The following is a 17,246-nucleotide window of genomic DNA, read 5'->3' as shown; positions in this document are numbered from 1 at the left end:
AAATTTTCAAGCGAAGTGGAAAGAAGCAGTTATTAGCACAAAAATGTTAGTTTTTTTATCTTTCATCAGTTTAGAAGGAAGGAAAATTGAGAGAAAGAGAGAAGAGAGAAGGAAGTGGTGGAGTAGGATGCCTTTATTCTGCCTAAATTAGTCACAAAAGTGTTCATAATATCAGGGAGATTTTGCTCGTTTGTGGAGCTGTCATTAATTGCAACTGCTAGTTACCAGTCACACAGTAATACAGCTTCTGTCACTTCTCCATAAAAGTCCTGCCTTGCTGTACACTACCTGCATGAATTCCTTGCCAAGCTTTTAACACCCTCCTTCCCTGGTCTCCCATGTCCCCTGCCTTAAAAAAACACTTCTAAGAGGAAAGGTCATAAGCTCTGTCTCCTGCATTCAACTGTGGTACCTACAGGGAAGTGCCTCTTACCCCTATGGAATACCTGTTATAACTTGAATAACTTGAGATAGTATTGTGGTTTCTGCTATGTGAATAATTTTACTAACTTCTTACTTGGAATTTACAGGAAGCAGAGAGAATGTATTCCGACAATGACAGTGTACACCTTGCATATGGAGAAGCAAATCTGGATTTTCCTGTAAAAACTTTGAAATACAGGTATAAAATAATGTGTCTGTTTAAAAGTTCTTTTATCAGAAGCTGCAATTTGCTTTATAGTAAGTTGGTTGTTTATGAGTTGAAATAATTTTTCCCCAAGCTAGTAACTTAGCCATGATTAGGAAATATGAAGATACATCATGGTGCTACAATAGTATTTTATATTGCATTTTTCTTTAAAACTGCATCTTAATTATAAATTTACATGACAATCTTGAACAGATCAGATGACTCAATTTCGACCAGCTGTACTAAACGTGAAGAAGCATCCTTGGTCAGTTTTTATAGAATATTTGTGTGCTACTGTGCATGAAATACTGAGCATTAAGCAACTAATAGCATCAGTTGAGCCATGTGTTTGCCAGCCACTTGGGTTTTTCAGAAGAAATCTAAGTGTGTAATTATTTGGTTTGCCTAAGCGAGGGCTAAAGTCGTAATTTCTCTGGTACAAAAAACCCATTTTACAGGCAACCATTTTTATTTTAAAAGGTTATTTTCTGAACATAAATGTAAGAATAAGTTCTCTTCCAGAAAAGGAAGTACTGGAATTTCAGTCATGGAAATTAGTTCAGCTTTGGTAGGCATTTTGTCTCAGTTGGTGTCTCCCTTACTGAGATTGTATTTAGCTGAGTTATCAGGTATTCTCAGCTGTTCCAACACAACCTGAAGATGTGACAGATAAATAGCTTACGGTTTTTCTTTTCTTCTCTAATGTTAAGGGTTCCTAGGTTAAAAATTAGCCTTCCTATGGATCAAGGTTAGTACCAGGTATGCCTTGATGAGAGTTGGGAACAGACAGAAATTTGGATTAGACAGATATTCCTGCTGAGTGCTGTTGTCTGTTCTGAGAGCAAACTTAATCAGATTTAAGCAACTCAAATGAAATGCTAAAGCTTTTTAAAAAACATTTGAGTTGCTAATTGCTCTCACAGTAGAGCTGTGATTTCATCAACTGTGTGCATGTGTATTCTGCTGCCTTATAGGTCTTATGGGGATCCCTGAGGAAAAATGGCTTTGAAAGTTTTTTCTGCCATTTGAAAAACTTACTGATGGCCTGGGGTAGATTCTGAAGCTTAAATATGGAACAGAACAGAAAACAGACCTACAGGCAACACCTAAGTCTGCTGTACTTATAGCTGTGTGGAGGACAAAAGTGGAAATAGGCTTTAAATCTTAGCATCTGTGAGGGTAAACTTATCTTCTGCAGCACTTGGAAGGGAGTGGTCTTGCAAAAGAACCTTGCAAAATATCTAATAAGGCTTTTGGGGAAAAAAAACCCTTATCTCTCAAGATAATTGGAATTTCTGGATTTTTAATCATTTCAAATCTCACCTGAATTTTTGAAATTTTATTAACCTTTGCTCTTTTGCCCTTATTTCCTAGAAGCCACTTAAAGTAACCAGTTAATTAAAGCCTTAGTACAACAGTGTGATTCAATTCATTATTTCTGGGCATGCAGAATAATTTTCTGAAGTTAGGTATGAATTACCTCTCAAGTATTCTCAGTATCTTATTGGTTTCTATGTGAAAACTTGTTTTGAGATTCTATGTAATTATGGTAGTGCTAGTGAGTTAAATTTTCAGTTTTTTGTTGGAGTATACTTTTAAGAGATGAACTCAACTTGTGGCTGTGTAAATATTGAAAGAAGGCACAACTGATGGAAGTGATGAGTGACAGTAAGTATAATAGTGTTGCAAGGCATTGAATACTAACCAGAAAGTATGTTTGTTCTTTAGCATTGATCCCTCAGTTGTAAACATATCAGACGAAATGGCCAAAACTGCACAATGGAAGGCTCTTGCCATGAGTACTGAGAATGCCAAAGTAACCAGAGCTAACCTGAGGTAGCTATAATTACTCACACCTTTTCTAACTATCTGGTGTTTAGCAGCTGTACTTGTATTTATTGAAATCTATCTTAAAAATGAGTATATGTGGTTTATAAATATGAATTACTGACTTCTTACTTTAGAAGAACTTGAATTTGAGCTTAATTTTTACTCTGAAGTTTATTAGTTTCTATAAGGAATTATTTTATTATTATTTTATTAAATGTATTATTTTAAATAGTAATTTTTAAATGACTGTTTATTTACTTAATACAAGTGTTTACTACTCTGAGCTTAGGGTTTCTAAATACTAGAGAGTACATGAACACAGGAGTGGTTTGATCCTCAATAATAGAAATTTCGTTGAGAATAAAAGGTAAGTCCAGCACTTTCGTTGTTGCTTTGTACTGCCCTAGGACCTGCCCTGTTTTTGTGGGTGAGTGCGTTGCTTGGACTGCTTTTCCTCAACTCATTTTTAATATCTAAAAATTAAACCTGTCTCAAAGACTATCTTCACTGAATGTGAAATATACTTGAATGAGGTACATGGACAGATCATGAGTCCTCAGTTCAGTGAACATTTCCTGTAAGCTGACACACATCTTCTATGCTGGTCAGTAGCCTTTCTTCTCTGTGAGCTCCCTGTCAAAGTACAAAATCTGAGTGTGATGAACCATTCTGCTATTCTATCCTAATTTCTTCCCTGTCTGGCTGAATCTATCTAGAGAAACAAGCCAAAACATGAATATTTATGCAGAATATCCCCAAATTCATCAAAGTCTTGTAATTTATAGGGACTAGTATCTGTGGACTGCTCCACATGCCATGCAGCTATTGCTTAGTAGTTTTAATGTAGGAAAGGAGACAATGGGCATATTTGCCTCAGAAAACTAAACCTTAGCAATCCTGTTGTCTAGTGTATGCATCTTCTATTGGATGATCCCTTTCAGCCAATTCTGTCAAAGGAAGGCATATTTCAGAGATACCAAATTATCAGGTTTTGTATAAAATTACATTTCAGTGAAAGTGTTCATGGTGAGGAGGGAGTGTTCATACTCTGTCCACGGCTGGAGCATTCCTACTCTGTTCATAGCTCTGTCCAAGCTATCTCAGGTACTGTTGGAAACACTAGTAGTGACTTAGCACTTGTATACCATCTATCTATTCACCACAGGCATTGCTCCAAACTAGGCATGGAAATATGCTGTTTTGGCCAGACAGCAGGTCAACCAAGGGTAAGGGAGCTTTGAGGTGTATAGTAAGAGGAAAAGCTTAAGAGATTCATCAGTGCTGGCACCATTTCCAGTGAATGTCTAGGCTGCATTGCTTAAACATTTTCAAAATGTTAAACACGTTTGTTTAATTAAAACGTTTCAAAAATTTGAGTACCACACAAGTGGAACCATCAAGAAGACAAATTACAGAGGTATTAAAGAGGTGAGAATATGTATGTCAGTATACCCTCCTTATTTAGTAAGATTTTCTTTCTTGCTGTATTCTCAGAAGCCTATTAGAGAATTTGTGGATGATTCTAGTGCATAATCTGATAGCCATTGGGTGTATAAGGCTCGAAGAGATACAGGCGTCTATTTTTTTTTTCCAGAAGAATTAAGATGTTTAGATTCGGTTTTCATGGAGTTATAAGTTAGTACAATTTCATCTCTCACTTTTCTGTTTCCTGAGTAGGTTAAATTAGTATGGAATTACATGCAATACTAACAAATCAGGCTTCTGGCCAGTTTGCAGTGGTTTTTGTTGTGCTTAGCCATGTATTCATTATTCCATCTATTTTTATGTTTTGCAGTAAGACATTTCCCTTTGATTCCATAATATACCCTGCTTGAGCTTAGTACAGTAAAAAATGCATCTTGGTAGGGAGCTTGCTAAAAATACAAATGTAAACTAAACACCACTGGTGCCAGAAACCAGCTTTTTAACAGGCAATCTGTTAAAATGTTGAAAGGCAGACTTCTTGAGCCTTACATCAATTGGTTGCTCTTTTGAGATATTTGCTACACTTTCTTTTCATCCTGTTGAGATTTAGAGGTGACACTACTGGTCATTCAGAAGTAATTTCCAGTAAATTACTCATTTCAGTTCTGCTAAGGTTTTTCTGCATAACTGTCTTCATCTGGTGCTACAGACAGACATTTAATGCTATGGTAAAAGTGGTTCTGTAGGCACTGCTATTTTTGGTTTTATATTCAAATACTGAAGCAGTTTGAGGGAAGCACGTCTTTTTTAATTCCAGATGACATGTTGTGTGGGTTGGCATGATTTGTTAAAAATCACCTATTTTTAAAAAAATAAATTTCTAACTTTTTTTTGCCTTTTCTGAATTGGTCCAGATTGCCTTTTCTTTCTACCTCAACCATCTATTGTAGTTTACAGACTCTATGGAGTCCCAGCACACTTGTATTTTCTAAGGAGATGAAGAATTTTTCTCTTTGCATGAATTTATAATGCATTTTTTTCCTTAAAGAGCAACTCTACAAATGTATCATCTCTTCTGAAATTCATCCTCCCTCTTACACTGTTTCATTTTGTCTTCTACTGATTTCCAGCTACCTTGGGACATTCCTTATTGTCCTTCAGTCAGGCACTGTTTGGTATCTGTGTCCCTAAGAGTGTCAGTTGCTGAGGTGGCACTTGTCTTTAGGGTCTTCTGCTTCACTTGAATGGACGCTTTCACAGGTTTCTTACTGTCCTCTGCTGTTGTTCCAAGTGTGGTTTCCCCTTTTGAACAGATTGAAATATCCTCCCATTCTTATGAACAGATGGCTTTCCTGCCCAAGGACAAAGACATAAAGTAATACTGCTTGTTATGTATTTTTGAGTATTTTTACCTAGACAGTTTTACAGGCTGTACTGAGGGTTTGTTTGTTTTTAAAGATGTTTTCCATTAACAGTTTCAAATCAATAAAAGCAGTGGAATTGGATATGGTATTTATGAATGAGATATTGATGTTTTCTCTCTTTTAAGTTTGTTTCTGTGAATAGTGTTTAACAATTACTAAAATGTAATAGAAATGCCTCATCATAAAAGCATCCTTATGTAAATATTTTGTGTTCATTGTGAAGTATAAAACGTTTGAAATTTAAGCTTTCCTAAAGTGAGCCAGACCTTACATTTTCTTGTTTGTTTTCAAACAGCCCTGAAAAACCAGAAAGTGTGAAAATAGAAGTGGAAAATACACCTGTTGTGAGATATGTGGATGCAGAAACATCTTTATAGAATGGAACCAATGGGAATTGCGTGTATTTGTGTGTGTATATATATATATCACTGTAGGATATTATACCATGGAAGTGTGATTTCCAGTTTAAGGAGCAGCATATATTTAATTTCTGCCATTGTTTAGGGCACTGTAGATATGCTTGCATAATGTGAAGATTTTCCCAGCAAATGAGTTGTAATCACACTTCAGCTATTTATTTTATTGGAAATTTTATTTTCATTTTTAAATAGGAAGACTGTAATGAATGCTTATTATTTTCAATAATCAATATGTGCATAAAAGTTACATCAGCTTTTGCTGGTGATTACTGGTCCACATTGCTTAAAATTTTGCAATACTTCTGTTTATAATGTGTGCTACAGAAGTTTTGTTTTCCATGCAGGCAATTAGTGCTTGTTTTTGCAGGGTATACTTTTTTTTGTGGTTTCATAGAACAAATGTTAATGTGCTGTTGACAAGAACTACTGTGTTTTATGTCTCCACTCCATGCTAGTGTTTTCTGGATTCTGTCTCTCCTACTCTACAGAAGTGGCCTAGAGCCCTAAGTCAGGTGGTTAGTTAAGCCTTAAACTGTATCTAAATACCCTGATGTGCTGCATTCTTTTTTTTTTTTTGGTTTGGTTTTTTTTTTTTTTTTTTTTAATTCTCTTGACTTTTCATTATTGTCCAGTGGCAGTATGAGTGCAGTAATGGTAGTTACAGTCCCAAGTCAGTATTTGCCATTCTGGACACTCTATGTTTACGCAATATGAATTGGATTTACAGGCAGCAATTGGTATATAGGAAATTATAAGTACTTACCACATCAGTACTCTTGAATTCTTTTCTTCCTGTTTTTACTTACATTTTTTTCCTATAGATTTTCAGCGTCTGATTTACTCTGCTCTAAGATTTTAGAGTATTTCATATCTTCATCAAATATATTTCTTGGTTAATAAATTTTTAAATTTATTGTGTATTTGATTAAATTAGTTGTAGCTCAATTCTGGGATAGGTTTATGATCAGTATTATTTTATGGATTGCTAATTGCTTGTGGTATTTGTATGTACAGTTGTGATCCTCTCCGTTGTAAAGGGCATATATGATAGCACACCAACTTATTTTTAAACACTTTATTTATTTTAATTAGTATAAATTTCTATCATGTAAGATGAATTGAAAAAATAAATATTCATTTATTAAAGTAAATGGGATTTTTTGGGGACTCCACTGATAAAGATGCAGTCAGTGCATTTATTGTACTTACATTTCCAAGTTCTAGTGTTTAGCATTATAATATTTGAAATAATGAGAATTTTATATATAAATGAAAATCTTGGTCACTTACTTGCGCCGTTTCCATTCTTAATAGTTTTTGCCTTATGCCTTAGTTTTTTTGGCTCTAATTTCCAACATTATCTCTTTACATTCTGAATTGCCACTAGCCCTTGCTGGATGCATTACAGTGGCTCTAATTAGGATCTGTGCTCATTCAATACTAGAAGATGCTCTTTGCTTAATTCTGCTTTTGGCAGAGTTGGGAGTTTTACCATGGACCAATTGATAAAATTCTCATCAATTGCAAAAGGAGCTGATTCTGGAGGAAGGCAGACTATCTGAATTTTGGTGCTCTTCAGCCAAGTGTCACCTGTAGAGAAAGTAATTGTATATTACAAAAATAAAGCAATCAGTGGGAATAAATAGAAACATTTTAAAATAGTATTTATGTTACATGGACTGTTACTGTTCCCTTTAAATGTAATGCAATTATTTAACTTTTTTTTTCCCTTTTTTCATTTAACTGAATATCGAGAAGACAGTTCAAAGACAGGAAATCATAGTGTACAGCAATATGAGCAATGGTATCCAAACTGTCCTAACAGGGTCAGGTCAGTAGCAAAGCAAGAGAGGTGTTTTCATTACCAGTTTGACCAATACTATGTAATGACCTGCATTCTTAGATAATAGTGTAGCTTGTGCCTTAGTTTGACTTCTTGCTCTTTCAGAAAATAAACCATGGTTTCCTTCTGATAAAACTGAGACAACAATGAAACTACAGCAGATGGTCTCAAAACTTTCTACATTATTTAAAAAAAACCCAAACAAGACCACTCCTAAGTACCTCTTGGTCTGAATCAAAGAAGATATTTTGAACATTTTATGTAGCATCATCCACAATACAGTACTTCTGTCCTCTCAGTAGTATTTTAAGCTTCTTGTTCACAGTCCTGCAACAGTTTTCAAAGACCCAAAAAAATCTCTAGAAGCCTCTTGGATTGCTAACTCTTTAATGCTGGAAATCAGGGTTCCATGGTGCTGCACACCTTGTATTTTGCTTCTGCTTCAGAAGGGTTACATTTTGGTTAATATTACAGAAAGTGGGTATATTTTGAGTAAAGTTGAAAGGCAACAAAACCAAAGCCCCACAAGACTAATCACAGTATTTATTTAATTGTGTAGATATTTTAATCAATGCCAGAAAAACCATGACTTGGCAAACCAGTTAACAGTGACCTTTAGTTCCAGTGTTCTTGGGCAATAGTTTTACTTGCACTTTCTTCCCATATGAACAGGAGAAGATCTGGTATTAAGTGCATAAATCCCTGTTGCTAATGTATGGTTAAGTGATTCACTGCTCATTTTACACCTTCCCTGCTTTAAAATCACACATAGTATTAAAATAAGACAACTAAGGATGTAGTTTATTGTATGTAGATACATGTTTTGCCTTAATGGATGCAGAAGAGCAGAGATAATTGCTGTGCACTGATTTTTTTTTTTTTTTTCACAGGGCTTAAGCCCTGCAAAAACTACGCCAATGGATTTCCATTCCAACAGTTAGAGGAAAATAAACAACCCTGCACTTTTTATAGATGCCTTGGTTTCCTGGAATGGAGCTTAGTGCTACTGTGTACCTGGCTGCAGAGCCACCTCAGGAAGTTCCTTTTTTTCTTCTTTTTCCTTTTTTAAATTTTTTTTTCTAATTTATTTATAAATATTAATGTTTACATGAAATGTAGGTCTTAATTTTGACCACTCCATTTAAATTATCGTCTAAAATGTATCATTTAAAATGCAGTTTTGTGTTTAAATTATATTCTAGAAAATTCATTCTCACTATTTTCATATGTATTACAGTGACATGTTTTTCATTCTGTTTACATATGCCCAAGTTAACAACAATTTCCTCCTAGATTAATTTTGCAGCTATAACATAATATTTTATACAATTGTTCTGGGAAATGTTCTAAATTGCCAAGTTTGTCATCATAAAACCTGTCAGGGTAGAACTTGGTGCCCTAATGGTTTTGGGATCTTTTTCAACCAAGTATATTGGCCATTTTTTTCTTCATTTAATATAAGTTCTCCCATAAGTTATCATTTGCTTCACCTGCATCTCTGTCTTTATACGGTCACTTCCTAATTCGTGCCCTTTGCAAAGGCAGGTTCGACAGGCTGTAAAATATTTCTGTAACAAATGGGTGTCACGTCGCAGAGCCTGCTCCACTCTAAAGGGTTTGTCTTGTACATAGGTTCTGTAAATCTGAAAGGAAATGGTTCATGACTCTATGTTCACAAATGTAATCTGTCAGGCGAGCACCACAGCCAGCTTAGTTTTCTTTTTGCTTTCTTATGATTAGTAATGTTTTAATTACTCATCTAGGACAAAATTATCAAGTACAGTGAAACGTGGGAAATATTTTGTTTATACCAACAGTAATTTATTTTATGGCAAGTTTTAAGACTATAGATGCACACAGCTTTGAGTCAGCATAAGTGTAGTGCTATAAATAAAGCAAATTGCTCAGTACGTTTGTCAATTTTATTTTATAATGTTTTTAGTGAAAACTTATAGGACTTTGTAGTTGGCATTGAACTTTATCTAAAGACACTTTCATACTGAATTTAGTATCTGTTGACTTTTATTTGGAATAATGAATGAGTTTGAAAATCGATACTTTTCTAAATGATTTTATTGGGAAGACACATCATTTCTAGTATTTTCCTTTCTATTGTTGCTCCTTTGCAAAGGTGTCTTCCAGGTTCAGCTTTTGCAGCTGAACTGCAGTTTTGATTTTAATATTCCTTATTTGAAATGTGATTACATACTGTATGGTTCGAATTTTTTATGACTGCTTTTCTAATTACAGTGACGTTTTCTTACTTTATAAACAAATCCAAAGCAAATGAAAACATTATTCCAGCTGTAGAATCAATATTCAGTTTATACAGAAAACACAACTCTCAGACTTGTCTTTAATGTGATTCAGCCTTTGTGTTGTTTTAATTACTGCTAGAATAAAATTATCTTTTGTAACGTTTCAGAAAGTTGGTAAAAGCAATAAACAATCTCCTGGACTCCATTCAGGCCACTTCTGTTTTCATTGCCCTGGGCCGGGACCCGGGGGGTACTGAGGTCGGGCCCTGCGGGGCGGGGCGGGCCCGGCCGGGGCGTCCCCGTGCCCATGGTAACGGCGCCGGGCGGAAGCGGTGCCGGGGAATCCTGGCACTGCGCAGCACGGAGGCTCGCGATTGGCCAGCGAGCCAAGAAGAGGCGAGGCGATTGGTCGGGAGGCTCCGTCCCGGCGGAGCGAGCGTCGCCGTAGCCCGGTGGCGGAGCGGAGGCGAGCGCGCGCCGCGGAGTGAGTGGGCCGGGGCCGTGCCCGGGGGAGCGCGCGGCGGGCGCGGGAGCCGCTGAGGGAGGGACGGGAACACGGCGAGGCAAGGGGCGGGCGAGTCCTGTCGAGGGCAGACAAGGATGGGGAAAGCGGTGCCATGTCCCCATCCTCCTCCCGTTCCATTGAATGACGTGCTCCACGGCCCTGCCCCTTCACCAGCTCTGGGCTTTCAGTGGGCATTGAACAATCTCGTGATTCTCAGAGGCTCTAAGTAATAGCGGTGTAATTCCCTATAAAGCTCTGCTTGGTAGTGGGAGCAGAGAAGGTGAGCTTCAAAGAGCTGCGTCTTATTCTCGAGTTGATACTGAACTGAGCTGCTTCACTAGACCTCAGAAATCCCTTGTTCTTTATTTTGTTTTGTTTGTTTTGTTATTCTTACGTATGTGAGCTGCTGTTTAACAGGGTGGATTTAGGCAAGCTCTACAGAGGAAAGTTATGCTCTGGAAATTAGGCAAGAGACTGACATTTGGTGGACCTAGCAATCTGAGAATAGGCCTGGCCATTTAAGGAATGAGGTGGTACAGAGGGAAAACAAAACAACAACAACAAAAAACCGAAAACAAACAGCAAAAGACAACCCCAAAACAGCAGTGGCTTGAATATTTTCATTTGTCAGGAAAACAGGAAGAACCTTACCCTTGTTAACCGTTGGAGACTCTCCAAAGAAGTTACTAAAAAAGATTGAGACACATATATGTATGTGGAAGTTTGTGTGTATAGCAAATACAGATTTCTGTATTGCTTCAGTTAATAAAATGCAAGAAATAGTATTCAAACATTGTCCATGTGGGTTCTTCAATACAATTTCCTAGCCACAGGCTATCACTGGTGAGTATCTATTCTGACTGCCATGCTTATTGAGAGCAAGAGGAGAAGCCAGCCAGAATTCCTTTTTTTTTCCATCCGAGTGGGTAAGGAAAAGTACCTTTTGGGAATTTTTCATCACCTTTGATGTTTCCTTTGCTATAATTTTGGCTGTGTTTGAAATCCATTTCTGTTTTGACAATAATATATTTCTAATTGTTCTTTTAAGGAGTGAATTTTCACCTGACCTTCATCTGACCCAGCTTACGGTATTAGATGGGGTATTAGATACATTGCTATCCAGCAACAGCATCAAAAGTCTTTTTGAAGCCAAAATATCTACTGCTTCTTTATCCACCTTAAGCCTGTTATTCTGTATATGATTAGTCAGTGGAATTTGGACACTGGAGTGATTAAGAAAGGAGTTTAAGGGAAAATCAAGCACCTAGTTGGCTTACAATTTATCCATATCCAGTAGTTATTGCTACTGAAGATAGAGACATCTTCTTGTTGAAGAGACCATAGTCAGTGGGGTAGATTTATCCTCCAACATTTCTTTGTGGTTTTGTTTGTTTTGGGGCTTTCTTTTACCTTCTGAAGCTCATGTGCTTATGTCATCTGGGACAGATACTAGACTGGGCCACAGATCAGGTCTGGGGTAATTCCTTTGTCTCCTGTTTCTCATCATGTGGATTATTTCATTTCTGGCAAGATTCTTGGAGCATTCCTATCCTGCATTCCAGTGCTGTTAGAATGCATCTCTCTTCCTATGTAATTGAATCAACGTAACTAATTAAATGTAATTATCCCCAATTAAAATGAATGCATTACTATTGCTCTAATTTCATTCTCTTAAATGGAATTAAATGAGACTGTGCTGTAAAGAAATTTTTCTTTTAGTGTGTCTCTGTTCTTTAAAGGAGTTGTCTGATTTCAGTTTTTATCTGGCACAAATGAGTGTTGTTTAGTGTGTTTCTTATACATTCCTCATGGCTGGTGTCATAGCGGGGGATAATTATGAGGACAGTGAATAGCCTGGCTCCATGGAAATTTCTGCTGGCACAAGTAAAGAAGGAACACGGGATGGGAACTTACTCGGTGACTTCAAAAAAGTCAAATAACTGAGAATAGGTAAGGGAATATTAATGTCCGTTTTCTCTCAGGTTTCTGGCTGATAGAAGGAAAATTGAGTTGTTTTTGTTTGTCTACCCCTCACTCAGGATATGGTGCTAATATACCTACCTGATTAAATGACTGGCTACTGATGGAAGGGGCTTTCTGCTCTTCTCCCTCGATTTACACCTGTGCATTCCTGCCCTGTCAGCAGAGATACTCATCAGGTCACTGTAACAGTGAGGTAAATTGGTAGGAAAGTAACAATACAAAGGGAAGTGTATTTTTTCTGTGACTCTAACCCTCTAAACTGGCTCAGGTTTGGGTCAGATCAGCTGAAGAAGTAGAAAGAATTGTTGGCAGAAGGGGAAGGGAAAGCCATTTTCACTGGCAGCTGGCTGTTAATTAATTAGTTTAATCTCTGTAGCAAGGTGAAGAGCATAACCCACTAAGCTGCATAGATGAGTCCTCCTTTCTGCATGTTGTCCCTGCCCTTGTACAGTAGAAGTGTTTTAGAGACAAGGTAATCAGGACTAAAGTAGGAGAGATTATTTGTAACCTGAATCAGGTTTCCCAATCCAGTGAGCTGATGAGATGATGCTGGGCTAACAGACTAAAGAGGTCAGTGCAGGGTCAGTTTGTGGCCACAGCTGGCCTCTTTCTTGAAGGGCTTCCTGACCTGTGTTGACTTGTTGGCCTCTAGGAAGCAGAGAGGTAACCTCAGGGTGAGTCCTCAGAGCTGGGTGAGGGCTGTATCTTTGAGTGACCAGTGTCCCTTCCTTCTCAGCAGCAGTGAAGGGAATTTGGCTTGATGTTTATCAGGTTAAATTTTTGCACAGGGACTTCGGATCTGTAGTGGCAACGAACCTTTAAGATATTTGTCATCTGTTACTCTCTTTCATCTTTACCAAGATAGAGGAAACATCAAAAAAATTGGAATGGCAGCTCTAAAGCAAGGTTGGTAGACAGTTATAAAATGTTTTAAATAATCACAGAGACCTAACAATTCTGTATTAAAATCTAGCCATACTGGGAATCTTGCTGTTTGCAGTTTAGAAATTTAACCCAAGGATTTCATAGGATGCTGAAAATTTTAACTCTGTTTTCTCATGGACAAGTTATTTGTGTGTGATTTGGTTGTTCTTTAATTGGTTAAAATCTGTTCTTTGTGCATACATACTCATGGTCAAGTACACAATTTGTGAGTTTCAAATGTGAGAAGCCTATTGCATCGTGTCATGCCTCAGTAACATCCCAAAGGGACGAGGTCTTGGGGAGACGCTATAAGAATATCACTGAAACAGTACATAGAAATTCTCATTCCTGAGGATTCTTAATGTGCTTAGAAATGTGCATGGCTTCTCTTAACTTTCAGTGCTCTTGAAGCAAAGGAAATAAATGCTTTGAGCAAACTGCATTCACTTTAGTCTGAACTCAGTAGTTTCGTCTGCTGAGTGATAGAACAAATCCTGTTTATATTCATTCCCTGGTCATAACTGGTGCCACAGAAATGTTTTTTAATAACCTCGAGCAGATGCACACAAGAGAGCAGAGAAGTTGTAGTTTCTTGTGGATCCAGATCGATGATACCCTGTGGTAGGACACAGGCTTGTTTAAAAGACTAGACATGGATGAACTGGGCTTACAGGCCACTTCCAAGAGGGTTTCATGCAGTGCACGAGTTCATACTGTCAACAGTTGCATTTTGGGTAGTTCTGTGATGTGAGATTTTGTAACTGGAAAAATGACTCTGATGTTCATTTGGGAAGGAGCAGCTTCTGGTAGTTTACAATGCTTTTGTTTCATGACCAGTTTTCTTCTTCTTTGTCTTTATGAGGAAGAGAAATAAAAATCAGTAGCAGAGGAATTCTACCCTGCACAGCAAGAAAAGGAGGCCATCAGGTTTGATACAGAACATTCTGTGAAAGACACATCAAAGGGAACATTCAAACAGCCCGTGTTTAGTGAACAGTAAAATAGGTAGAAAGGATCAGACCATGGTATTGTATCCTTGGTTTTTGAATTGGAGGTACTCTACCAATATGCTCCAGCTGTATATAATTCTCTAGGATAATTCTAGAGCCTCAGCCTGTGCCTGACCATTCTTTTTTTCCTCACTCAGACAAGGATCTGCATCAATATAGTTGCTTCTGTTGCAGCAAGATACTCCTCTCGACTATCCTCTTTCCATGTCTTCCTGTATGTTTCTATGGCTTTAGAAAATTTTCAGTGAACAGGTGTTGTGTACTGTGCAAGTGACTAGCTGAGGGCTTGTGTTGGAAGTCAGACCTACATACTGAACGTTTGTCTGCAGGGATTTAACATGTAGTAATGGCCCTGATGAGGCCATGCCATACATATCTGCTCATCTGTGGAAAGAAGCTGTGTCCCCCACTGCAAGGAAAGCAGGTAGGTTTGGTATAAGATATTCAGAAAGCCTAGATTCTAAACTGCTGAAAATTTCTGTTGTTCTTTGGCAGACTGTGTGATCATAGATTCATAGAATGGCTTGGGTTGGAAGACACGTTAAGATCATTGAGTTCCAAGTCTCTGCCACAGCAGAGGCACCTGTCACTATATACCAGGATGACCACAGCCCCATCCAACCTGAGCTTGGACACTTCCACGGATGTCCACAACTTCTCTGGGCAACCTGTTCCAGTGCCTCATCACTCTCACAGTAAAGAATTTCCTCCTAATATCTAATCTAAACATGACTTCTTTTAGTGCAAAGTCATCATCCACTTGTCCTAACACCATATACCCATGTAAAAAGTCCCTCCAACTCTTTTGTAGGCCCTCTTAGGTAGTGGGCTGCTCGATATCTCCCTTGGAGCCTTCTTTTCTTCAGGCAGAACAACCCAAGCCCTCTCAGCTTCTCTCAGGGGAGATGCTCCAGCCCTCTGATCTTCTTTGTAGCCCTCTGAACTCGCTCCAACAGGTCCCTGTTGTTCTTCTGATGGGGGTCCCATTACTGCATGCAGTAGTCCAGGTGGGGTCTCAAAAGAGTCGAGTAGAGGGGGAGAACCACCTCATCTCAAATGAGATATATGCACCTCGTTTTTCTGTCAGATGCCTCCTTTTTCTACCCTTCATTTGACTTGTTTATTTGGATGATATAACTATTAAATTCTCTGTTGTCTGGACAACAGCTTGTTGTTGACAATCTTGATGTTAGCCTGTAAGCACTGCTGTAACATAACCAGCCAATTCACGGAGAGAAATAATGGCAAGAAGATAAAAGAAGAGGAAAAATCCTAATAAAAAATACATGAAAGAGCAAGACAGTGTTGTCTACGTGTGTGTTGGAAAACTAAGGTTTCTGTGTGTTAGATTAGTAGCTTTCTCATTAATATCTGGAATGTCAAAGGATATCCTGACATGATGCCCAAGGCTTCATGCTGAGAAAATGGCAAAGCTGTTTTCTTTTTCTAAAAGCAGTATTGGTTGGTTCCATAAGTAAACATGCATTCCTTTTGCTGCAGTGATACAATTCTTTGTATCTACTTTGTTTTTAAGGAAATGAGTATTTAACCCCATAATGATAATAGTGGTACACAATGCCTGATCAGGACAAAAAGTTGAAGAGCACAGAAAAAGCAGTAGAAAAAAAGCCTCCCGGGATCTCTATGAGGTATAGTATCTGACGTTTTACTTTGAACTTCAGTAGGACTCGTGTGGAATTTACACTGGCTGCCAAAGCAGAATGCTTCAATTTGAAATGCAATATAAACATGACAACTGTTACTCTGGTCACAAAGTTTATTTACACCTTTGTTGATTTAAGGCATTCTGGTGAAGCTGTAAATTCTTCTGTATGCAACATGTGGACCGCAGGCAACACTAGAAAATTTTATTTTCTCTCAGTAACATTGTTGCTTGTTGACCTCCTTTACACTTATGGAAATACTTTTATGTAACTGTTATGACAAGCTATTGTGTTTTTTTCCTAGGGATTATTCTGATCTAAAAAGGCTTCAGTCTCTTAAGTGTTCAGTCAAGGAACCAACAGGTATTTTTCAATAACTGTTATTAAACATGCCTTAGAATTATAATTAATGGTGATTATGGTTTCTGGCATATACTTAGAACATTGTGTTCTATAATGACTAAAACATGTTAGCAAAATCTTGAGTAGTGGATGTCTGTCGTCTTGTCTTTTTTTTTTTTTTTCTTTTTCCTTGGCAACATTAGACCTTCTGAGTGAGAGAAATCACATTTAGAGTGGATAAAAGAATGAAATGGATCCTCTTCCCATTCTACTATACCATATTTTTTTATTTACCAGTAAATAACAGTGCTTTATTTTGTATCTTGAGCAGGTTTTTTCTAGCTATTGTTGCATATATTAAAGTACCCTAGCAGATATTTTTTCCTCTGTGCCCTTTCACAACGAAGGTGGGCTTAAAGATGTGTGAGTAGCAGCATGGGGGAGAGTGGTAAAGAATATAAAATAAGATCAGCATTTTAACCATAAACAATTTGTCTTTGAAGAATAACACTTCAGCTAAAAATATCCAAGGCTGAAATACCAACTTACAGGAGAAAGTCAAATCTCCTTCACCTCAACTCACTTAGTGAAACTTGTGTTTGTCATTTGAAGCAAAGAAAACCAACACATGATGATGGGTGTGCATCTTTGGAATCACAGAACCTTTTCTCCCTTTCAGTTCTGTAAAAAGATATGACAAAATGACTAAAGGATTCATCTATGTGAGGTAGGAGTTAGGCACTTTCTACCTGGTTAGAGGCCTGGAATTTCTTCTGAGCAGAAAGCTGAAACATGTGAGTTGTACAACCAAAAAAGAATGTGGAATTGGGACAAGTAAGAAGCATAGATAATAAGCATGGGTTGCAGATTTTTGTCCAGCTTTGCTATCATAAATTTTAGAAGACACCATTTTTCACCTTTTACTTACCTGTCAGTACTTGTTTTCCAGTCTCGCTTTGCATTAGTTTTCTACCACATCAGTTTGGTT

At 37.6% G+C, this 17,246-nt stretch overlaps 2 protein-coding genes across 10 annotated transcripts in view; both read left to right on the top strand.

Annotated features, from left to right (window-relative positions):
* SLC4A7 (solute carrier family 4 member 7) overlaps nucleotides 1–10,035 on the top strand; it is a 92,495-nt gene extending 82,460 nt beyond the window's left edge. For all 9 annotated transcript variants that reach the window (XM_088164365.1, XM_088164350.1, XM_088164353.1 and 6 more), the window contains 3 exons: nucleotides 531–622; nucleotides 2,360–2,467; nucleotides 5,606–10,035. In XM_088164365.1, coding sequence (XP_088020491.1) covers nucleotides 531–622; nucleotides 2,360–2,467; nucleotides 5,606–5,687 — 282 coding nt within the window. In that variant the 3' untranslated portion in view covers nucleotides 5,688–10,035. The remainder of the gene's footprint in view (nucleotides 1–530; nucleotides 623–2,359; nucleotides 2,468–5,605) is intronic.
* Nucleotides 10,036–10,384: 349 nt separating this feature from the next.
* NEK10 (NIMA related kinase 10) overlaps nucleotides 10,385–17,246 on the top strand; it is a 231,531-nt gene continuing 224,669 nt past the window's right edge. The window contains 5 exon segments of the mRNA XM_088160584.1: nucleotides 10,385–12,511; nucleotides 13,107–13,224; nucleotides 15,787–15,901; nucleotides 16,221–16,247; nucleotides 16,249–16,279. Coding sequence (XP_088016710.1) covers nucleotides 15,828–15,901; nucleotides 16,221–16,247; nucleotides 16,249–16,279 — 132 coding nt within the window. The 5' untranslated portion in view covers nucleotides 10,385–12,511; nucleotides 13,107–13,224; nucleotides 15,787–15,827.

The sequence above is a fragment of the Sturnus vulgaris genome, chromosome 1 (assembly GCF_052056855.1).
Source record: "Sturnus vulgaris isolate bStuVul1 chromosome 1, bStuVul1.hap1, whole genome shotgun sequence".
NCBI lineage: Eukaryota > Metazoa > Chordata > Aves > Passeriformes > Sturnidae > Sturnus > Sturnus vulgaris.
This window is presented reverse-complemented; position numbering and strand designations above follow the sequence as displayed.